We start from the raw sequence: 25,038 nt of genomic DNA, 5'->3' as shown, positions 1-25,038 counted from the left end.
CCAACCTCCTGTGCCACCTGTTTCCTCATCAAAGCAACTGAACATAATCTGCATTGAAAGGAAGGGGAGTGGAGACTAGGAAGGGGACAGGAGATAGGTCTGGACTGAAGCTCATTCTAGGGAAGGTCATTCAAGGGAAAACTATTTGCTAAAACTGCGCACCATCTTCATTTCTCCACACATGTCTAAATTCAAAGGAATTCTCACCTAGGAAACAAAGGTCACTTAGACTTTGGCACTTTCTGAAAGTCTTCTGCTTCCCCAGATTCTATCTTTACATGAATAGAGAGCCTTTAGAGCTGTATCTCAATACAAGTCATGAACAGCTTTTGATGTTATCCCATTAACATGCTTTCTACAGCTCTGATCACAGAGCATGTCCCAACCACCTTCTAATTACACTTGTCTTACCAGTTCTTCAGCATCATTATCAGCTGTGGCTAAAGACTAACCCAGGTTCGGCATCTCATCCCTTCTGCAGGGAAAGCAGCCGTCTCATTCTTCAGCCTTTTTATTGGAATTTCAGTGGCTGTGCTAGCATAATATAAAGATCACACAAAAATAACTCTGTGTCCCAGTGAGAAGTAGGTTTCTCTCCATTTCACATTACAATAAACTCCCATCTACAGTCAGTGTAAAAAGATAAAGCAAAATCTTTATATTTTGGCCGGGGTGGGAAAATCAAAGTAAAGATCTACAAAGTAGGCTTGGCCAAATATATTTATCACTGCTGCAGGATGTGAAATCTCAACTTTCATAAAATAGTATTCACGTGATCCCTTAGAGACAGGGAACAAACTTGCTCAGCTCTGACACATAGTTTAGGTGAACCTGAAGTTTTATGACTCCTGTAAGGCACAAGGCATAAGCAATTCAGTCAGCAAGGATCCTGACAACTGGCTAAAGATTAGCACCATGCTAATGGCTCTTCCATTAGACAGCAAAATGCAATGGAAACAAGTTTCAAGTCTTACTGCATACCTAAAGCACACAAATATAGTGGAGCATAGAGCTACTGCAGGTTCTTGGTGTGGCTTAATTTCCGCCACACTACACAGGCAGCAACTAAAAGATGCTTGCAAGTCTCCCCTTGCAGATGGAAGGAAACATGGGAGATGAGCTTAGTATAGCAGTGGTTGGATGTCCTTTATCTTAGCTCAGCTATTGCCCTGTGCTAGGACTAACTGCACCACTAGTGCATGACAGAATTTCACTCTAAATTTTATTAGCAGTGACAGTCTACTTTGTTCTCATACTCTTCATATATACATATATACATATTTTTTGCATACTAAGAAAAAAACAACCAATATCTACTCTTCTCACCTAAACCCCCATGTAAATTATGCTCATGGGGAAGTGTGCATAGAAGGAACTTTTAAAAACAAGTCTCCTATCATCAACTCTGCTTGCAGAAGCAGTACCTAATTTGCAGTTTGGCACAGCATTCATTCTGTTTTCAAGTGTTCTTCCATACACATGAAAATGAGTTCTGATCTCTTCTCACTTGTGCCAATACACTCCAGACCAACTTAGTCAGTCATAAAAGGCACAGGCTACCTTGACTCTACAGGAGATGGTCCTCAAAAAGCAGCCTGCTGTCATGGCCCCCACTTAACTCCAGGGCAATCATCTCCCTTGCAATTCTTCCAAACAGATCCCACAACAGACCAAAGACTGCAGCCCATGGTAGTGACTCTGCTTCCTCACTTATTCCTGCCCCTCTTAGGAGCTTCTACCTCATGCCTGCATCCCTAACCAATCCTTTGTTTCCTGCAAGGGTGAGGTCCAGCAGAGTCTCTCCTTCTCAATTCCTGGAAGCAACTCAAACCAATAACCTTCTTGAAGTTATCAACAACCTTCAGAAACTTTCTGCACAGCTTTTGCCCCGCTCTCTTGCCCTCCCAGTAGGTATTGGGGTGTCTTAAATCCACCAAGAGGACCAGGGCTGTTAATAGGAGGTTCCTTCCAGTTACCTGAAGTCTTTATCTGTTTCTTATGACTTGCTGCTCTCCACACATCAGTCATCCCCTCCCAGAACTGCAGTTGTCACAGATTTCATGCAACTTTCTTATTTGCTTGCATTTTACTTCCCTACAGTAATAATAATAAATTACCATTTTTACAACAAGAGATACTCGCTAGTTACAAAATCTTGTAGTATTTAGAGCAAGTCAGCTAAAACTGATCAATTTCCTCTTTCCTCTGGCAAGGGGAGTCAAACCCAGGGAATGCTGAATTTACAGCTGGTTTAAACTTTCCAGCTGAACCCATCCCTGTTATTAAGAAACCAAGGCCCTTCGAGTGTCAACTGATCAAACTAGTTGGCATAAACAGAGAACAGGTGCACCTTATGAAAATAGAGAACAGGTGCACCTCACGTATATTGACTTACATATTGGATTTTAGGTAATTAACTTATTTTTATAATTATCAGACTCAAGGATTCTGAGAACAGAAACACCTTATCCACTTTATCCTGCTGCACATCATGGTCCAAAACTGCTATCATGCCTCCTTAAGTTCCATGCCCTTCTCATGTTTTAAAAGCATTATAAAAATTAACTCAGCACTTACACCTGTAACACCACTGTGCATTAGTAGCATGAAACCATGAAGAAGGCCTAATTTTATTGATGGAGGAGCTTATGTTCCCTGATTCTGGCCTTTGGATACCACAGGGTCTACCAGTACTGCCCTGCTAACTTCTTCCAGTGAGTCACCAGGGGTCAGAAGTGAAGAACGCTGTAACACTATAACACCAGATCCAGGTTCCCTAATTTGTACACTTCCAAGGAAACCTCAGAGTGCCCTAAAGGGAGCGTTACTCCTTATCATCTGATGAAAAAAAAAAAATCCTTTAGTGATTCATCTGTCTCTTAAGACAATCCTCTTCCCTTCAGCCTCTTCTACACAGTAACACAACTATAAGTCATTTGAGAGTTGTAATATTATAAAGCAATAACCTAAGATTTTAAAAGATTTGAAAACTAAAATAATTGCCAAGTAGCCTCACCATAGCCTGCTTCCTTAGGGGCAAACATACCTCTTTTTGCAAAGCATCCTCAGGTTGTAAAAGGAGTGGAACTGCTGCTTCCCTTTCAAATGTCTTCCCAGGGAGTGGTGTAATCTCCAGAGGGGACGACCTCTCTGTGGGGTGTTCATTGACAGAAGTCAGTTCAGAGCTGTTTTTATTCAGAAGGCTTTCCACCTTCCCAGCCACCCCTTTCTTTTCAGCAAAATCTTCCTGGTTATCTCCATCATCACCCGTGGAAGTGTTGAAGCCATTTTCACCTGCCACTATCAGGCCCCAGTCAGCATAATCCATATTATCCTTCTGCTCATGTTTGATGCCCACCTGAAAGGGGTCCTGCTCCAACTCTTTATAATCATCAATATATTCAGGTATCTCCTCAAGGCTGGGATCTTTGCCAAGCAGAGACAGCTTCTTCAGGCTACTCACTTCCTCTGATGGCTCATTCTGGAGTCCCACGGAGTGGACCATGCTTGGGATCACTTGGCCAAGCCCTAGCAGTGAGGCTGGCCTCTGAGAAGGCCTCAGCACAAAGGTAAGGTAGGACTTGACAGTTTCAATTTTTTTAGGCTCACAATTGTCCTTGTGTTGGCAGTTGACGATGTAACAGCGTCGTTCAAACATCCAGGACAAGTCACAACCGGAGAGGTCACAGCACGCCGCAATGCAGTCGGACACGGACAAAGCGTGAGGAACTCGCATGATTTTAGTGGTTTCTAAGTTGGGAGATATTACTGCACCTGAGTATGTGGCTCCTTCTCTGCACTGCTCACAACTGGAACCTGTAACAACACCACCAACGTAAGGCACAGCACTACATCCAAGTGATAACAGAGTTTATTGTAACCATAAATAGCTTTCAAGATAGAGACACGTGGTATCCTGTTTAGAAGAGCTCATTTCCTTTCACTAACATCATCACTACCTTTTTAAGCATGTCCCTTTGCAGTAAAAATTGTACTTTAGAGGATTTTTCAGTGTAGGACCTTGACATATTTTGTAGAAGTAACTTTTACTCCTGTGCTACAATTCAAATACATAGAGATGAAAACAAATTGCCAATACTTAAAAAAAAGAAAAGAGCAGAGAATAAAAAAAAAATACAACACCAAAAAAACCAAACCAAGCAAAAAAACCCAACCCAAAACCATGTGGTACCTTCATTACTTCTGCAGCATGTTCCTACTGGGATCTTTAGAAACATGTTTAGAAACAAAACTCAAATAAGAGGCTGTAACCTCATTTTTTCACTTGAGAGAGAAGGGAGCAAAACTCTAAATAGGAGAAAGATTTGCCATCTCATCTGAATGTCAGGAAGAGTTCCTCACCCCAATGTACTCACTGATCTTAATATAAAACCTGGATCAATTTCTCAAACTTCTGTTGCTTTACCCACAAGTTCATGTGAAAACCCAAGAGCTTGCTCCAGTATGGAGCTCTTTTCTTCATTTCCAGTAACGCTGAAATTTTTTAACATGACATCGGAATTATTTTCATAGCACATTACAGACTGAGAGTGAAATGGTCAAAAAAGCATGATTCAACATATTACATATTCCAGTCAGTTTTTAACATCTTTTCTAGGTGTTTTTTCCCTGCTTATAACTGCTCTTCATAATTCTTCTCCCTAAAATCTGATTATGTTTCAAGAAAGTTGAGTAAAGCTAGAAAATTATTCTCTTTGGTTTTCAACTGGAATTGCTATCTCAATGAAAGAAACAAACGTGCCCCCACTGTGGAGCTAATACAGGAATGGAAGACAAAGCTGATTTTGCTTGCTTTCTACCTCATTATTCACAATAGGAAAAATGCAATCAAGGAGTAGGAATAGGCTGGCAATAGGGGTTAAGTCAGAATATGAGATGCAGAGATTCTCCAGCGCCACATTACAGTTCCCACCACCTCATCTGGGTGGAACTGCAGCACACTCCTTCACAATACATGGTCTGAACATAGCTATCAAAATATATGTGCAGAGTCAAACTGCCTGGGAAGAATGTAAAGCTTGCAAAGTAGGTTCGTTCAATGCAAAAAAACAAAAAAAAAAATTGCACGATATACTGAGGGACAGAGAGGGCAAGATGGTATATGATGGTTTTGCAGAGCTGGCTGTGTGGGGTAAGGAAGAACATGAAATGAAACAAATTTTAAAGAAGATTGATGATATGCAAAAATATAGCTGATTAGGAAGCTGACAAAAAGGATAAGAACTTCAAGAACCATTTTTCTGACTGCAGCTGCTCCTTCACACAGAACTAGGATGCTGTCAACTGTTCCACTTTACACTCTCAGTGAAAAAAATCTACCCAGGGAAACGTGCACTTAAAACAACCTATCCTGTTCTTATACAGCCCAAACATGAAGTATCCTTATCTGTACCCAGAAGACGCTCAAGATTTCTGCAATTTTTTTCTGTTACACTGCATATTAACATTTTCTCTACATTCCCTTTTACCTCCAAGAACATAAGACGGTGGCAGAGACTCAGATTTGCCATCATAAGTCTTTCGTTTAAGTTGTCTGCACAACTTAGAACAGGGGAGCCAGAAAAACTCTGGGTTAAAATGAAGTATAGGAGTCAGGCATACCATTCAACCATTCTGTCTTTTTGCAGCTCAAATGCATTTAGTTAATCCCATAAATCAGTAGAGAGATGAGTAACAGGCCTTTAAAAAGGGAAAACAGAAACATGACTCTGTGCAAATGTGTAATATCAGGTCAGTAACGAATCATTACAATGACTACTTTAGGAACAGCACTATTAATGTGGGCCAAAAAGCTCCTTTGATGGCTGTTTTCATCACCCTCCCCCTCTTTAACGTATTCCTGAAACAGAACGTGAAGAGTATGTTAAAAAAAAGAAAAAAACAAACTGAAGGTTTCACTATTTATTTGCTCAGAACAGAATGACCAATAGTTCTTGCTTAAGAGACAGGCCTACACAACTGGGACATTCCACAGCTCTATCCTGAGGCCAGACTTCAAGTCCTCAATCAACTTCAAATCTCACTGCACCACTTTCAGTTTGACACATCAGTTATCACACTGCAGAGTCAACATCCCTCAAGAGTCATGGTGCTTTTTCAACCACAGAGAGAAACTTGTCCAGCATATTTCTAAGATGATACATGACTTTGAACCTAGATCTCCCCAAGTACGCAACCTAGCCACAAATCTTGGCTACCTGCTTTTGCAAATGTGAGAAGGTTTCATCCCAACAAGGAGCAGAAAAAAATCTCAAAGTAATGGAAGTTTCATCTTGCTTTATCTAGCATTACACCTGAGTTGAATTGTAGCAGTAGGTGTGCAAGAAAGGATGAATTTATCAAGCTCTTTTGGCCTCATACTGGGTGTGTCCACTTCACATGAAAAATATGTATGATGTACTTAGAGTGAACTTGATCTGATCTCTAATATTATATTCTCTTACATCTCATCTCCAGTCTGCAGTGGACTCAGAGATAGCAAGGTGTCTTATTTACATAAAATTTACTGAAGGTGTGCAATATGAAAGGTCACTTAGTACCATTTGTATCTGCCACAGTACTACCCACTGTGTGAGATCATAGCACAACTATTTTATTTTAGTAAACTGATCTCAGGTATTAAACCTCTGTTCTACTCCAACCACTAATGGCAAAACACAGCATCATGCAATTCTATTTCAGTAGAACTCATTCAAGTTACCGATAGGAAGACTGATTCCCTTTATTAAAACCCCCCAAAACACTCTGGAACATGAGTCAAAAGCCTAAAACTTCTGCAAGCAAAGTGTTTCCCTTCCTCTTAGGTGCAATCTGTTACATCTACAGCAGGACAACACTGACATATCCAGAGACCTAGTCAGGCAAGATGGTTACCATTAAAAAAACCCCAACCTGTATCCCTTACCAAAATCCTAACAGAGTCACAGTGTGGAATACAGTTTCATTTTAAAGAGATTCACTCCTTTAATGAGGGAACATCCACACGTTTCTTTGAGCTTCACACTTCTGCTCCTTCACATCTTGGAGCATGAGTCCATTGATGCCAGGAGCCCATCAGGAACACAGCTCTGTGTCTGATATATAATTGTCCCCCTGTTGCAGTTGGCTGGAGACCATTCCGCAAGTGGACATGGAAACCTAAGAGTCTCTCTCCCCCGTGCTCACACAGCCATGAGCACTTGAAAGATTTGCCAGCAAGTATTCTTTTCTTTAGTCAGTCAGTAGAAAATTGACCGTGTACTAACACTTAGGTCATCACAGCTCATCACCCCAGCAGAACTATCCACTCTGTTTGCTTTCCCTAGCAGCAAACACTGCAAGAAGAAGCAGAAGGAAGTGGCAAGAGGAAATGTACAGTAATAGAGAAAAGCTCAGATTCAAACGTTGCACCAAGAAATGTCACATTTGACCAGAATCCCATTACCTTTTTGCTGGCAGCACAACATTGTGAGCCCACATAGCACATTATTCTCACAGCCTAAAAGCCTCTCAACTACCTGAGCATGGAGGATCCTATATCAGCTTGCTACAGGAAGAGTAGGATTGTCCCTTTTTTCTTGCCATATGCTCCATCTACTGTCTTTTAACAGCAAACTAGTTCTATTCTGGTTTTAGGCTTAGTGATCTTTTTTTAAATCTATTCAAGTAACTTTTACCTCACTTGGTGAATTTTGAGATGAAAGACATTGCATCAGTAAAAAATAAGTTTTGTTTTTTCCTACTACCATTACAACACACTGAAACAATTTTGATAAATTTCTTGAAGCAAAATTAAAGTAAGTTTTTCATTTTAGTTACAATCATCTAAGAGGAGAAATTAAAATTCCAGTTATCAAGCTAGAGATAATTTCCACAGCAGAGCTATAAACCCCTGCAAAGTGCACTTCATATCATAAATGATGAAAAAGGCTTATACTCAATCAGCTTTGGTAATGCCCTACAGAGGGTACTGTCCTTGAAACCAGAAAAGTAGTAGAACTGACATCTGAACATTTCAACATCTGAACTGTCACTTCATTGGTTCCTCGCAGCAGCTAACATCTCTGCACACCATGAAAGCATTTTCATTCTTTTACTTCAGGCTGCCCTGAGGCTGTCTCTCAGGTCTTTAAACACAAATACATATGCAACAACTAAGGCTATCAACAGTAAACATCTGCAAATAATGATCTGCAAAGCCTTTATGGTCTTTACAGCAGTCTTCACACTTCTTTTGTCCAGAATCTGTCAAGGCATCATAATTAGTTCAGTGGGTCTGATCATCCTTTCCAAGTATTGTTTTCATTCCATCAATTGTTATTGTCCCTGTTTGTCACTGATAAACCAACTAGGTGCTATTTAAAAAGAAGGAAAAAAAATAATAATAAAAAAAAGGGTAGATGCACAGCTGCAACTATTGCATCTCTCCACAAGGAAATACCAGACCACTTCCAATGGAGGCATGGACAATGTGAACTAACCTGGCATATGGCATAACTCACTAAGATCTCAGAGATCATAATCAAGCACCACACCATCCTGTATCTCTGGAAAGACCTGTGTGAACCAGGACACTAGAACATCTAGGCATGGTAGTAAAAGTAACAAAGAATGCACCACGACCCCAGGGCAGTGGTTCCACTGTCATTTCAAAGGCACACGCACATCATAAAGTGTTCCTTGACACTCCTGGCCTGGGCTTTACATGTTAGACATGTAGGAAGAAAAGGGTATTAATATTTTTCAAAATCCAAGACCAGTAGTACTGAAACATGTTGAAAATTGAGGGCTTGTAATATATTTAGAAACACCTTCTGCTAGAGTAAAGAACAGGACATTGGTGAAGGCTATCAAGGAATATGGGAGGTCATATAATCTACATCTGGGCTATGTGGATCTGAAAACAGGAGACCAGACAACACAAGACCTATGACTGCAATTACCTGGTAATTGCTGTCTATATTTTTGTTGGAGTGGCTAATCTCAAAACAAAGCACACAACACACACACACAATATGACAAAACCAAGAGTCAGCCACGAGAATGCTATTCATAATATTTGCAGAAATGCATTTTAACAGCACTATTTGCAAGGTCTGCATCATATGCCAAATTAAATATGCCTGCTCAAGATGAGAGCTAGACTTAATTGCTTCCAAGATACTGGACTCCCAGTTGCAAAGTAAACTCACTTTTCTGTGCTGGAAAACAATGTCTCCTCTTTCTCATAGAGAAAAAAGAAATTGATACATTAGCAAAAAAACATTAATTAATGGCCAGAATAATTGAAATGTATTTCAATATATGCTGCTTTCATCAATGAATGGATTCAAAAAACTGAAACAAGATTATAAGCACACTAAGGAATTATGTATATGGATAAATTAGGAACTGCATCCAGAGATTTTGGAAATCAATCACCCAAAATGCATGAGATGTTGAGTGACAGAGGCAGGGTACCCATTGCTACACTCAGCTCAAGCCTCCTGAGAGGCATGGACGTTAGTCAGTGATGGATATCTGTATCAATTAGGTTTATGTGGCACATCTTGCTAGTAGGGGTGGGGGAAAATGGACTGCCAGAATGTCTTTGTGAGAGGACACCAGAAAATGCCCCATGTCAGGACAGAACCTGTTACAAGACTGACTCACAACTGGCTAAGGTTGAGCCAAATGGATGGTGGCTCAACACAGCTCCTCTGTGATAAAGCTTTATAAAGAGGCAAAAAGTCTGGCACAAGTGCAGCAGGCAGAAGAGAGGAGTAAGAAAATGTGAGAAAAGCCATCCTGTACACAGCAAGGTCACTGAAGAAGGGGTAGGAGGTGCTCCAGTGCCAGTGCAGGGATTCTCCTGCAGCTGTGGTAAAAACCATGGTGATTCACTGCTTCATTGTCCTGCTGTGGCCCATGGAGATCCACATTGCAGCAGATACCCACCCCTAAAGCCCATGCAGGACCCCACCTTGAACCAGGTGGGTAAGCCCTGAAGGAAGCTGTGAACCCTTGCTTGAACTCCTGGCTGGAGCAGGCTCCTGGCCTGAACCCCAAGCCCATGAAGAGGACTCCACACAGAAACACATTTTCCAGCAGGACCTGTGACCCTACAGGGGATCCACACTGGAACAGCTTGTTCCTGAAGGACCTTCATGTGAAAAGATGGTGTAGTTCTTGAAGAGTGTGAGCCTATGGGAAAGACCCATTGGCTCAAGAAAGAATAATTGGGAGTAAAGTTGAATAAAGAAAGATGGGAGAAGTGAGGGCAAGGTGTTTTTATAGTAGTTCTTACTTCTCATTATCCTGCTCTGCTTAATTGACAATAAATTAAATAAATTTCACTAAGTCAAGTTTTGTCAGCTCTTGACTGTAACTGGTACATGAACGAGACATGACCTGTCTCAATCTCAATCTCAGTCCATGGAGTTTTTAATCTTATTTTTCTCTCCTATCTTTCTGAGAAAGGGAAGTGATAGAGTGACTTGCTGTGTGCCTAGCAGCCAGCAAAGGTAAACCTACACATTCATTAAAAGCAGTAAAACACTATTAGTCAAAAACTATCATGCACAAAATAAAACTAAACAAACATCACCTAAACAGGACAGAGCAGCCCACCTCAATTTCTTTTAATGAACCAGAGCGTATTTTTCAATATCCTTCCAACATTATTAATCAGTGAGGCTGTTTCTCTCTTCTCTCAGTGATGGAGTATCAAGCCTTTCTTTCCTATATTAAGTCAGTCTTCTCCTTATTTCAAATTAAAACAAGTGTTGAGATAACCTGAGGTCTTTTAAAGAAAAGGTAACCTTTAAAAGCACAAGCTCATGGGCAGAAAAAACCTGCAGAATGAACAACTAGCAAATTCCTGAGCACCAGTCAATTCACCTTAAAGCCAGCACTGAAAAGAAGCCCTTTTGACTTAGAAGAGGTAAGCATTTACTGATACATTGTAGCAAACACATCCTGGAAATTAGAAGGAATCTCCCAGTTTAAATTAATATCAATTGTATTAAAAATACTGCAAACTACTGAGATGGAAATAAATACTAACATTTTTACTAAAATAATATGAGCTATTAGGTTATATTATCCTCTGAACACTATGAACTGGTAGTTGAGATACAGGTAGAGGCTTGAAGTACAGCCAGCATTTTGAGAGCAATGGTCTTGTTCTCAGATAAGCCAAGAGAGCATAGCAAATTTGCAATTTAAAACAGATAACTTCCTATATGCATGTGGAAGATGTTCTAATCTGCTAACAATTAACAGTATTATCACAAGCATGAAACTGTGACATTCTCTACAGGCAAATTTCAGCATTTACTGCACAATACTGTCTTCTGCTGAAGTTGCTGTGGGTTTATTTTTCCTAAAGATGCTAGTATAGACCCTACAGCAGGTATTCAGTATCTCATAGGAGAGGATTTTATTTACAAAAAGCACACTTCTTCATTACAGCAACCAAAAACTCAGCTCCATGTTCTCTTCAAAAAGCTTGGCACTAGGAGATCCTCTTGGTGATCTTGATGATTACCTCAAACACCACCTACAAGTTCAGACATAGGTAATGACTACCCCCCTCAGCTGTAGGCTAATATCTATCCCCTTTAATCCAACTTTTCCAAATTCAGCAGTCAAATTAAGCTTTAGCAAATTAATCAAGTCTCTCTCTCATGAAACAGCTCATTCTGTTTATACTACAAGAAGTAAGAGCCAGACAGCAGTGCATTATTTTCTCCATTTCTGCTAATATGGATACTACCAGTACCAGCAGAGACAGAATTCAAACAATATTTTTATAAGCAAATAAACCCCACTTCTTAATATATTTTTCTTCAGTTATCATATCAAAACTACCTGCACTAGATTAAGTCTCTCTCTGACAGAAGCAGTATCAACTATCATTCTTCATCTTTCTGGTTATGGAAATAAATTACCTATTCCTGTGGCTGAAGCAGAAATGTACAGGACTTTCCTGTTTTTGAAAGGATAGATATGTTTGTAGGGAGTATGATGAGGTGAGAGATGTGAACCAGTGCACTCATGCTACTCATATATAAACCACCTTATGATAATTCAGAACAAAAATGTAGCTCACAATGCAAGCAACACATTATTCTTCAATTGCTCTCCTGCAAGTAAAAAAGTGAGAAAACTCTTTGAACTCTCCCACCACCCACTCTTGCCCCATGTATCTCCCCCAAAACAGCCTGCTGAAATTGGCTTCAAACATCTACTCACAACTGCCCTCCTCCATTGCAACTTACGAAGCTGTAACTTACCAAAGCTTTTTGCACTGAGGAATCACAGGATTTCCCAACTTTTGCCTTATTCATATTTATTTCACAGCTGTACACACACTCCAGGAGTATTAAATTCATTTGTTCTGTCTGGATGATTCAAACACAGGAGAAGTGCTCCTACCTGTTATTGTCCACAGGAACAGGCAGAGTACACCAGGTCCAAATGCCATGCTGCACCAGGAAGGCAGTGACAACCACTCTTCCAGCCAGTGGTGTGGGAGTTATAGGTCTTAATGCTGGGGTTTTTTTCTAATACTGTTTAGTGCCCTGCTGTGGCCATCAAGCACTGAAACAGACAGCACAGGAAAAATTAGGTCAGATGTGAGCATTAGAATTAGAATTAATTAGAATGTCACAGTTAAAGACAATAGACAGGTGACATGCAGGCTTTATCATTACTTCCTGACTTCTTGATGGATGACATAGTAGATCAGGCATGCTGAAGATACAGAACAAGTTACCCACCTGGAAATCTTTTTCTCTAGATACACAGAAACACCCCAGAAATATTTGCACTCTTGGCCTCCAGTACCTCAAACCCCACAAATGCTCTGTCTGCAATTATCCAGACCCTGGTTTAGCTGTAACTTCAAACAAGCAGGTACTTTTAACACAGGAAGCACAGACAGCATTCTCCATGCTAAAATCCATGCAGTGTTAAGTCAGCTTTTGAGTGCTCAAGCTATTCTTTCCCAGCTATCAAGGCAATGCAAGCAGAATTTCTAGGCAGACATTCCTTGTCAGGACACTAAATTCTCCAAGTAAGGTATCCTGAGCAACAAACAGATGTAAGGAATGAATAGTTCAAAGCAACATTACTCATGCAAGACTCATGCAACAAAAAAACCAGTTTAGCCAAACTCCCCCCACATAAAGGATCCTAAATGGATGCTTGACCAAGAGACACTTTTGTAAATGAAAACACAGGCAGTGATTTTTCAGTGAACAGCCCTTTTCAAGGCACATTCATTACGTGACTTTCATATTTCAGCTGCCTATATCTACATGTGATAGAAACGCTGCTAACTGGCTGCTCTTGGCAGGTTCCTTGCCACACATAATTTTATATGATGAAAAACCGCCTAGATTTTTTCCCTTGCAAAAGGAAAAATAAGTTACTTAGAAAAGCCAGGGCTGACTGAACTAGATTAGAAACCCTAGAAGCTCAGCAGTTGGACTTTTGCTCTCTGAAAAGGGATCCTTTATAGGTGGCATGTCTCTTAAGTCATACAAACGACTGGACTCTGATCTGTAACTTGCACTTCTGTGACTGACCACAGCTTCTGCAAAGCAAGACATGTATTTATCTCAAGAAGAAAGGGACCAGATGTTTGTTTTAGATGTTAGGAGTTCTATCAAAAGCTTAATGGATCAACTGATGGAATAAATATTCCTCCAGTCAGTTCACTAAAGGGCTGCCTCCCTGAGGAAGCTGGACCAGCACAAGCCAAGTGAACAATAACAGGTCGCTTAACCCGATACAGAGTATAAAAACTAAACAACTAACAAAAAAATTTAAAAGACAGCAATGGGCCTGAGCTAGCTTCAACTCACATGTCCCATTCCACTGACAGAAGATGCTGTGATGCTGGGATTATAGAAATCAGTGAAGGGAATCATATTGGTATTCAGATAAAACTGCATATTGCCACTGCTACATTTTGCCAAGTATAATGGATTTTGCATTGTGATTTCAGCATACTCTGTATTGCTTCACTAAATCAGAAATCCCATGTCACAGTAAGTATCTCCAAATAATGAAGTCTGATATTAGACATTGCATTATTCTTACTCTTACTAACTTTCCAAAAGCCTGATCCTTGACTTCTTGTTTTGCTCTATCCAACATAAAACAAAATCCCCTTCCTAAGGCAGCTGCCTTAGTGAGGAGTAAGCTGGTCTCCCAACCTATTCCTATGCTGCACAATTAGAAAAATTATCTCTGATCACAAAAAAAAAACAAAAAAAAAAAAAAAAACCAAAACAACAAAATACCAGACAAACACACATTATACTGCTTCTAAGATGACGCTATTTTAATATCTGTAGTTAGATGTTCTCTCAGGAAGCAATTCCTGCCAGAGGAGCTGTGCTCCTCTGTAGCAAATTTAGTAAGGCTTGACCTGAGAAAGACCAAAAGGTTGTCTGGATGCTTCCAGGTACTACTTCTATGATACAAAATTTTCAGCAACAGGGCCATTTTTGCTTTCTTGCATTACCTAATTGCTCCTCTGTCCTTCCATCAACTATAGCCTTATTCAGTTTTGTAGCAAACAAAAAGACCAAAAGTTCTTATTTTCTTTAAGCCAAGTCATTCTAAATGATCCAATTATGCAGCCACTGAGCAGGGTCAGGGTACAGGATCATTGGCAACTGAAGAGAAACAAGCACTTTTGCACAAGAAGGAAAGTGTCAGTCCTGAAGGTCCCACAACATGGAGCCTTGTATTTTGATTTCACTGCAAAGGTGAAGCGAATGGAATTGCTTGATTTCACGCTGAAATACACTATGGAGATTAACACAACCCATGCACAGAATGGTTGAGGTTAGAAGGGACTTCTGTAAGATACCTTATCCACACCCCTCATGTGAGGCAGCCTGGAGTTGGCTCTCAAGGACCACATCCAGACAGATCCAGTATCTCCGAAGATGGAGACTCCACAACCTTCCTGGACAATCTGCCAGTATATGGTCACCCTCACCATGAGAAAGTCTATTTATCCAGAGCTCAGTTTTGCAGACAGGGATCTCCAGCTGAAAAGAGATGGCTTCTTTAGCCTTTCCTTAAGCTGAATCCAGCAGCATACACTTGCCCATGTACATTTATTCTAACACATTACTCAAAGTGATTATTTTTATTTGGTGCTTTATTTCAGACACTCAAACTAAACCAAAGAGATGTGCAGAGCATATAATTTTTACAGGCTTCATCTTTCAGTGGTTTTTGAAATGTTCCTGTGGATTTTGAGAAAAAAAACAGAGTAGCAGAATTATGCTATGTTCCTACTAAATATCCCCATCTTATTAGCACAAACCCCAAATACTTCATCCTTGAGGGATAGAAGAGATTATTATGGTAAGATCACAATTTCACATATAGCCTTTTTCTTGTTTCTATGGAAATCCTTGTAGACTTGGAAAAGTTGTTAGCCACAAAAAAAAAAAAAATTACAATTTGCAGAAGAACTTACTACAGCAGATAAACGTTTCTGAGATACTGCGCATTTGCTGTAACCTTCACCCATTCCCAGAAACAGCCAAATGGACCAGATGCCTAAGAGAGACTTTTAGTTCTTTAGCCTAAGGAAAAATGTATCAGGCTTGGTATCAGAACATCACAAGGTAAAAATTAACCACAACCAGAGGCAGAAAAATATTTATTTTACAGGCCTTTTCCTCTGCAAGGCCAACTTTACAATCTCACTGTCACAAAAAAGAGTAAAGTAGCTTCTTTTTACCATAGAACAGTTTCCTGAGGAGTCCACATAATAGCAACACTGACATGAGAGTCCACATTTTAGCAACACTAAGAAAAACACTGAGAAATGGTGCAAATTATCCAGAATTTTTCAATGTTATTGTCCCAGGTTCAGAACCAAAAGTTCCTGAAGCAAATGGTCATGGATTTGGTTGTTTGTTTTGGGGTTTTGTTTGTTTGTTTGGATTTTGTTTGGTTTATGTTGTTGTTGTTTGTGAATTTTTAGGGGTTTTTTTGTTTGTTTTGGCTTTTTTATCATTTATATTAAGAAAACATGACTTAACAAAGCTGCAAGATGCTAGACTTTGGACCACATGTACAATCTTCACTGAATCCTGATGGGACAAATCATGTGAGGATACAGTGAATGCACAAAAGCAGCACTGTGTCCTCCCATGCTCCATTGTGGCTCCACATCTATTGATGTTTAATTTCCACATAATAAAAGAGCTCACATTCACTGCAACACTAGCTTGTGCTTCCTGATATTAGGATCAAGCTCAGACACAAAGCACACCCAGTCACAATTCAGTGCACAGCTTCTGACCCACAGATGAGAACAAAGCTACCAGACACTGTGGGCTTTCTTAAACTGTTAAAACAGCAAACAGTGCTGCAGTGTGTGCATGCAAGGCTCCTCTTATCTTCCCCATGGTACTTTTCTGTCCCACACAAGTGCAAGTTTCATCACACAAACACAAGACATATTAAAATTTAAGGTGGCCAGCCCTGAGATCCCAGCAATTAAAAATAACTAAGGCCACAAGATTATTTTGCTAGCTGAATCTCTATCCTTCACATATAACACAAAGCCTGTTATTTTTATAACAACACAAGCAGATAGCATTGCTGGTAATTACTTTGGCATTTCTTGGCTCTTAAAAGTTCAAGTCTGACTTGCACTCTTAGCTAGAAGAGGGATGGCAACCTTGAGCAGCAGGTATGGTCAAAACAGGTGTGTATTATACATATATTGCCTTACCCTGAAAACTATGTTTTTCTGTTCCAGCTGGCAGCTTTTGACAGTTCTCAACGCAACAGGATAAAAGAAAAGTCTGAACTGATCCCTCTATACAAACATTTTGACTCCATGACCTTTTAAACATTCACAGCTGCTGATCAGGACCGCATCTTTTATTAGCTAACACATGAACTACAACAGATTTCCAAGGAAAGGAATTACCTCCATATTCCTCTTCTCCTCCACGTCAAATCTCACTCTGCATTTTGGTTCACCTTAACTTTAAGGCAGACTCAAGTAATTTTCTCCCATAGAGAGAGAAAGGGGTCAGCCAAGCAGAATTATATTGCCACTTCCTACACATAATTAGGCCAGGGCCATTAGCAGCAAGAACGTGTACAGACTGAATTACCTGTGTCTGGGAATACATTCAAATCCTTCAGCTGTGAAACTGCAAAGAGAGCATAAGGTAGTATGCTGGTGCTGCACAGAAGGTGTAGCAGAATCCCTGCATGCCAAAAGAATCAGAGACAGGGACAAATGGTGCCATGAAGGCAGTCAGAGAGCACTGCCTGGCAGCAGAAACCTCCAGGAGAATGAGGGGTCTGAACACTGGGCCCAGCCACACTGGCATCAGTGAGAAAGGCAGGCAGGAGGTCCTTGCCTCCTTGCCCTTCTGGTCACCAGCACAGCTAGGTAACATATCAAAAGAAATACTGAAACAGCATCCAAAACTCAAGCCACAGTAAAGCAAATCCCTATTTTTGAACTGACAGCATTTCCTTTATAAAGCAGCCTGGCTGAGTACATGAACATATAACCACAGTTAATGAAAGTGTCTATATGCATAAACACACACACATACACACATATTTGTCAGCCTTTCTATTAAATGTAGTACAAAACAATCCTTCAGGAAATCCACCTCTCATGAAGAATTAAAATTAGTTATTTTATAAGTTATGGTACCTGCATTAGTGTAGGGGCCTGAATATATGTATTAGGTATGGAATCCCCCGGACAGCCGAGAGCTGTGGCAGCCTAGGAGAGCTGGGACAGATATGGATATTGTAACTGTGTAATGGAGAAATTGTTAAAAGAAAAGGGGGGAAATGTAGGGGCCTGAATATATGTATTGTTATAAAGGAGTCCTTGTGAATATATATATGTAGTGAGAGTCCTATGTATTAGATAGGTGGGTCCTGTTGCTCTGGATGAGCTACAGCTGTGGGATCCTTGGTTGGGTAGCAGCTGTAGCTCATGAAGGGCTCTGGGATAAAAGGGGGTTGGGTCGAGAGCCCAGGAGGAGCCCCTATGGAAGCCATGAGGAACTGTGCTGCAGAGAGGAGCTGCATAATAGGACCAGCAAGAAGGTATGGACTTTAAGATGGGACTCCAGAAATATGAAATACAATAAGATAACGACAACAATTGGTGACCCCGACGTGATAAAGAACATGCAGCCAAGGAGAAGGTATGGAATCCCCCGGACAGCCGAGAGCTGTGGCAGCCGGAGAGCTGGGACAGTGGAAGATAGGACAGCTGAGAGCTGTGGCAGCCTGGGAGCTGGGACAGATATGGATATTGTAACTGTGTAATGGAGAAATTGTTAAAAGAAAAGGGGGGAAATGTAGGGGCCTGAATATATGTATTAGGTATGGAATCCCCCGGACAGCCGAGAGCTGTGGCAGCCTGAGAGCTGGGACAGATATGGATATTGTAACTGTGTAATGGAGAAATTGTTAAAAGAAAAGGGGGGAAATGTAGGGGCCTGAATATATGTATTAGGTATGGAATCCCCCGGACAGCCGAGAGCTGGGACAGATATGGATATTGTAACTGTGTAATGGAGAAATTGTTAAAAGAAAAGGGGGGAAATGTAGGGGCCTGAATATATGTATTGTTATAAAGGAGTCCTTGTGAATATATATATATGTAGTGAGAGTCCTATGTATTAGATAGGTGGGTCCTGTTGCTCTGGATGAGCTACAGCTGTGGGATCCTTGGTTGGGTAGCAGCTGTAGCTCATGAAGGGCTCTGGGATAAAAGGGGGTTGGGTCGAGAGCCCAGGAGGAGCCCCTATGGAAGCCATGAGGAACTGTGCTGCAGAGAGGAGCTGCATAATAGGACCAGCAAGAAGGTATGGACTTTAAGATGGGACTCCAGAAATATGAAATACAATAAGATAACGACAACAATTAGTGACCCCGACGTGATAAAGAACATGCAGCCAAGGAGAAGGTATGGAATCCCCCGGACAGCCGAGAGCTGTGGCAGCCGGAGAGCTGGGACAGTGGAAGATAGGACAGCTGAGAGCTGTGGCAGCCTGGGAGCTGGGACAGATATGGATATTGTAACTGTGTAATTGAGAAATTGTTAAAAGAAAAGGGGGGAAATGTAGGGGCCTGAATATATGTATTGTTATAAAGGAGTCCTTGTGAATATATATATATGTAGTGAGAGTCCTATGTATTAGATAGGTGGGTCCTGTTGCTCTGGATGAGCTACAGCTGTGGGATCCTTGGTTGGGTAGCAGCTGTAGCTCATGAAGGCCTCTGGGATAAAAGGGGGTTGGGTCGAGAGCCCAGAAGGAGCCCCTATGGAAGCCATGAGGAACTGTGCTGCAGAGAGGAGCTGCATAATAGGACCAGCAAGAAGGTATGGACTTTAAGATGGGACTCCAGAAATATGAAATACAATAAGATAACAACAACACATTAGTACCTGAGACAGTTACTTAATAGCTGAGCATTAACATTGCATAAATACTGCAGAAGGAAAGAAAATTAAACTTCATGCCAGTAGCATTTGTCCCTAGTAACAGAGAGAAATACTCAGGACACGTGCAGCCACTAGGACTTCTAACAATAACATGTGTTGCCTGAACACACATCATCAAAACTGCCACAAGTTAGGCATCTAAATAAATGAGATAATTTTCAAGCCCTTCAGCAGATGTGGAAGGTATTGCAGAGTCATCAATGCTTATGACCTGTGCAAAGTCACCTTCCTCTCACACAATTTGCTAACTCTTGTACCTATACTTGAAAACAAAACCATGACTTCTGATGGAATGTTATTATAGCAGCAGGGTATAACTATAATTGCAAATGTCTCTCTGCTTTATTAACAGGGTCTCCCACAGGTCTTAGTGAAGGCTGACATTAGATTGGTATTACATCCCAACTCTGTATCAATTTCCTCAGTCAGGTCCAGGACACAAACAGCAAGGTAATGGTGATAGAACAACAAACTGAATAGCTGAATATGTTCTCCCATGTTTAGCTGGATTGGATATGTGCTCAACTAGCTCCACTGGTAACCACAGCTCTGTCAACTGCTAAGTGACACCAAACAGCCCGACAAAGAGAAAAGAGCAGTGCTGCACAGAAGGAGCAATTTTATTATACAAGATCACAGGAAATCTGCTACAACATTTCCTTCATTACAACTGGGGTGGAGAGTACAAACAATAGTGGAAATGCTAAAGCTGAGAGGGTTAGCAGGGGTATATGGGGTGAAGAGCTATTGAAAAGGAAGGAAATATTCTGAACCCACCAATGAATGGTGGAGCTACTCTGCTAAGGTATAAAAACACCATAATTAGTGTCAGGATTGACATGTTTCATGATTGTTACTACTTAATTTTCAATACAGACATTTGCATAGCCCTGAGGTCATACAGCCCAGCAAGGAGGGAAGGCTAATCAAAAACTAACCCTTAGGAAAATTAATAGCACAGAGTGAGATCAGTAAACACCTGAGAGCCTTTCTCTCTCCTCAACAGGCCAGACACATCAAAATACCTCTCTTCAGAAGGCAGACAAACTGTTGGACAGCTCCTCTATACCATTATACTCAGTTTCCATTTGTTTTCCACTTTCACAAGGACATAGAGGACAGAGAGAACTGATAAGTGAGGCAATCTACAAACATGTACTCCACGATGAAAATTAAGTGAGACCCATAAAGGAAGAGCTTGAAAGAACAAGATGGTATCTTGTGCCTTCCAGAGCAGAGGTAAAGCAACCTTGCATAATCCTCTGGATCTTCATCTAGCCTGTCATTAGCCTTTCACGAAGGGTAGTTCAGAATGAATCTATCTATCTATCTATCTTCCAGTACTGAAATACTTTTTTCCCAACAGGAAAACAGGTAACAGAAGAAAACTATTCAACGGGTGTACATAACATCGGTTTTGAACTTTGGATGGAAAAAGCAAAATCAGATTTAGCAAACTGCCTGCAAAAAGACACGTACAACTGCAGAGAAGATGGTAGAAATCATCTTCAGTTTGCAGACTCCAAATTTTCTGCTGCCCAACTGCTGACTGAAGGCCTGTGTGACAAAGTTGTGTGGTCTCAGTCGACTGCCTGGTTCCTTCAAGTGCCATTCTGGCAGAAAGCAATTACACACAGCAGGCTGCAGTGCACAGCAGGCTCCAGCTTGGTACTGAGGCATCTCTGTGCAGCTCAGGGACAATCTGCAAGTGCAGGCTGATGCTTCTGGAGAAACTTGAGGAAATTAAAAGGAGAGGTGCAAGAAAGATTCTCACATGGATAGTTTAATCTGGATCACATAATTGCAAAGAACACAAGAATGTATTTATTTTGCACTTGCTCGAGGTCAAAAATGACTATATTAAAGCTATGAAAAGCTTTGCTATAGCATTGAGCTGCAACTAAGAGCAATTTTTTTCCGCTTACATTCTACATCCTCAAATTAAAAGGAAAAATTAATTGATTCAAAATGCCATTATTAAATTGCAGTTCTTAGGATTTTGACAAATTTTCTTAAAGTGCCATTTCCTGAACTACAGTAATTACTGAAAAAGTCTCAATCTTCAGTAGGGAAAAAACCCTCTCTCTACCAAAGAGAAAAATCCCACAATTTAAACCCAGAAGATTCATGGTTTTCATAGATTGGTAAAGACCTTAAATATTGCCATTTTTTTTTTAAGAAAAACTTCATGGGGCAAAGTCATGACCACATTTAAATCAGTGCTAGGATTTAGATAATCTCTTTTATGATAACTTCAACTGTTGCAATTGTTAATTCTGATATTCAGTATCTAATACTTAAAAAAAAAAAAAAGAAAAATTACTGTTCTTGTAACATGATCTCTACTTAAGCATCAAACTAGTATTTGCAGACTGGTGACCAAATTTTCAAACATACTATGCAGGAACACCAGACACTGATCTCAGAAGTGCTGAATACAGAGATGATCACACTTCAAAGGAAATGGCAGACACTTTCTATCTTTGAAATGTAGAGGACAGCTGTCACATAAAACATGAGGGTGTCTCAAAAAAACCCAAGTTTGTAAGTACCCTCAGTCAAAGCAACACTAGCTACAGAAAGAGTTGCAAAAACATCTATGTTATTGTCCAGTGCAATTTGTTGCACCTAAATTAATGATTACATTTTACTTTGACACTCTAGCCCTAATAGCACTCACAAGGCAAACACTGTGAAGAAAGACAATGCAAAACTACTACAGTAAAATTTAAGTTTTACTGTAGAAGTTGTCTGAACCCATTTCCCTTACAGGAGATTCAAGCTTTTTGATTTATGGCCTTCAGGTGATAAATACTATCTTCATTAATGAACAAAGCACCATACAGTAGGAGAAATGACAGCCTGACACTTGAAGTCAAATGGATGCACTAGGATGTTAGATAATGTTTTTTGTATCATGCTATGGTGTGATAAAACCAGACTTAGAGGTGCATCTAGTTTATGAAATCTTTCCAAGCTTACACAGATTGATTGGCAGAGACTGGATCAAGAAATATAAGTATTAACATCAACTAAATCAATTAACCATTTCTGAGATTAGAGTACTGAACTCAGTGACTGCCTGAGATAAAATAACACACACTGCAGGAAAAAAGCTTGCATAAGGGGCATGGATACAACAGCAGATAGCCAGAAAAGCCCCAGTGTTTCAGATCAAGTACACAAACATTCTCTCCATTTGTCTTGCTATTTTATCACCTTCAAGAGAAGAGCTTTAGAGCAGTTGGATGCTGCAAATCCATTTCTAGACACGGGGAAGTCTTTTGACCCACATGAAAAAGGCAACTTTTTATGTCCATTGTTAGTCTGCTGCCCTGTAGAGAAAAATCTTGTCTGAAATATTTTTTTCACTTATATACCCTTTAAGCCATTCATTGATTTCAACCAGAGAAGAACTGATTACCAGAAGGCAATTAAATTCTCATGACTTTTGTAAAATAAGCTAGGCCAGAGAAAACAAAACTGCAATTTGAACATCTTTAGGCTCAAACCTCATACAACGTGCCATCCAGTTTCATAATTGAAAATGGCAGCCCATGTGTTGTGAAATCAGTCCAGTCTGTGGAAAGAGAAAGCAGCGTGGCAAAAAAATGCAGAGGTACAGGGAACGACAATGAAAAAAATCAGGTTTTGACCTCAATACACAACTTTACAGAAATTTTAATTAACTCTGCTGTTCAGGAAATCGCTTGTAATAAACAACTAAAGCACATGTGCACACACAGACTCCCCTCAGATGCAAACTTCTGGAGCCCAATCTCAGATAACTGAGTACATTTTACTTCTCTAAAATCCATCTGTATTTTATGAGGGGAACTCCTTGCAACATGCAAAGCAATTAACAAACTGTACAGGGAACAGATTTATCAAAGAAAATACATTATGATAGGAAATAACCTTTGAACTGTCTCTTCATCAAGGTTAACTAGCCTGAAAACTGGCATTAGCCTTACAACATTTATATTATCACCAATTGGACTGACTCAATTCCAATCTGCTCAGTAAAAAATCACATCACCCTGAAAAATACTCAGTGGTCATACCCTGGCATCATTCAGGAAGAGATTAGATGCTTAAATGGAAAAGCAACTATATCTGCTGTTAAATTAGATTATAAATTTGTACAGAAAGATACCTTGTGGCAGAAATTGAAAGCTAACAGCCCGACAGTAGGAAAGATTTCTCTCTATGGGTACAATATCCATTACAATGGTTTTTTGCCTTCTCCACTGTCCTGAAATTGGAGACTGCTGGATACGCAGCACTTCCTTTAATCACAGCTCTACCTTTAATCACTGGTCTTCCATTAAGGATATACATTTAGTACTTCACATACTTACATATCAAAACTAGCATACATAAACCTTTCCCACACACTAAATAAAAGCAAACCTGTACCACTGGTATGCATGGAAGCCCACAGAAAGCCTTTTCCAACATTGCAGAAAGAACAGCTGGGAAGGTTTAGAAAGACTCCACCTGAAACAGATATTGTGTCTTTGCACATGGGTAGGAGAGAGAATAAACTGTTTTTAAAGCATTCCTGACGGAGATTTCACTAGCAGGTTCAGAAACCTGCCCATGGTAACTCCTCCATCTTCATGCCACTGAAATTAGCAGCCAGCTCAGCCAGCATCCAAAACCAAAGTGGTGAGAGGTCAACACAATGCAAAGCTCAACCAAACTACAGCATCTCCAGGTCACCAAAACTTTGTCACTTCATGCAGTTTGTTACAGCTCACTGATACACAGCTAGTGAAGATGAAACAGATTAATAGTTGCATGTGTTCTCTGTGGAATCTGAAGTTTTCAGAAGTATTGCTTCAGCCCTCCACCACAGTATTCCCCAAAGGACACGGTGGGGAAAAGACTAAGCTGGGCAAGCAATCACTGCGCACAGCATCCTCGACAGACCACCATGATCATGATTCCACTTATCTTAAACAATGTAAAATCCAGGCTATACTGCATTCTCCACTGCCTTGTGCTTAGGGAAAAGCATCAGCCCAAGAAGCTTGTACACACCACTCTCACCTTACCTGCACTCAGACCTACAACATGCTGAGCAGCTCACCTCCCATCATCTAAGCTACCAAAATGAGCATAGACAATATCACCTATTAACTCTGGTTTCTACAGATTCAAATTTGGCTCAACACAATGTCTAACTGTGAAATATCAACTGAACTGCAACAGTTAAATTTTGTAAAGCACAAGGATACTTACATGATACTTACATTTCTCAGAATTGTGTTGCTGAGGATCAGTCTCTAACTACAAGACATTGCAAAGGCAAAAAGAGATAGAGAACCTACCCCAAAGAGTTTAATATATCAACTGCACTATCTTGTCATGCAGTCAGTGTGAGGAACATGAGAGTGTTCCTGCAGTATAAACAGATAAGGGAGGAACAGAGGGCAAAACAGTTTGCATTTCATTTTGTTCCCTCAACTATCTGACTATTCTGCAATAGGTGCTTGAAGGGAGTCAGAAGAAGGATG

General features: G+C 40.3%; 1 protein-coding gene across 1 annotated transcript in view; it reads right to left on the bottom strand.

The window, feature by feature from the left end:
- The window catches only part of KIAA0319 (KIAA0319 ortholog), a 44,512-nt gene extending 31,927 nt beyond the window's left edge, over positions 1-12,585 (bottom strand). Inside the window, exons 1-2 of the mRNA XM_059483076.1 lie at positions 12,418-12,585; positions 3,047-3,816 (exon numbers count right to left, since the gene is read on the bottom strand). Coding sequence (XP_059339059.1) covers positions 3,047-3,816; positions 12,418-12,466 — 819 coding nt within the window. The 5' untranslated portion in view covers positions 12,467-12,585. The remainder of the gene's footprint in view (positions 1-3,046; positions 3,817-12,417) is intronic.
- Positions 12,586-25,038: the final 12,453 nt, after the last annotated feature.

This window comes from Ammospiza nelsoni, chromosome 1 (assembly GCF_027579445.1).
Source record: "Ammospiza nelsoni isolate bAmmNel1 chromosome 1, bAmmNel1.pri, whole genome shotgun sequence".
NCBI lineage: Eukaryota > Metazoa > Chordata > Aves > Passeriformes > Passerellidae > Ammospiza > Ammospiza nelsoni.
This window is presented reverse-complemented; position numbering and strand designations above follow the sequence as displayed.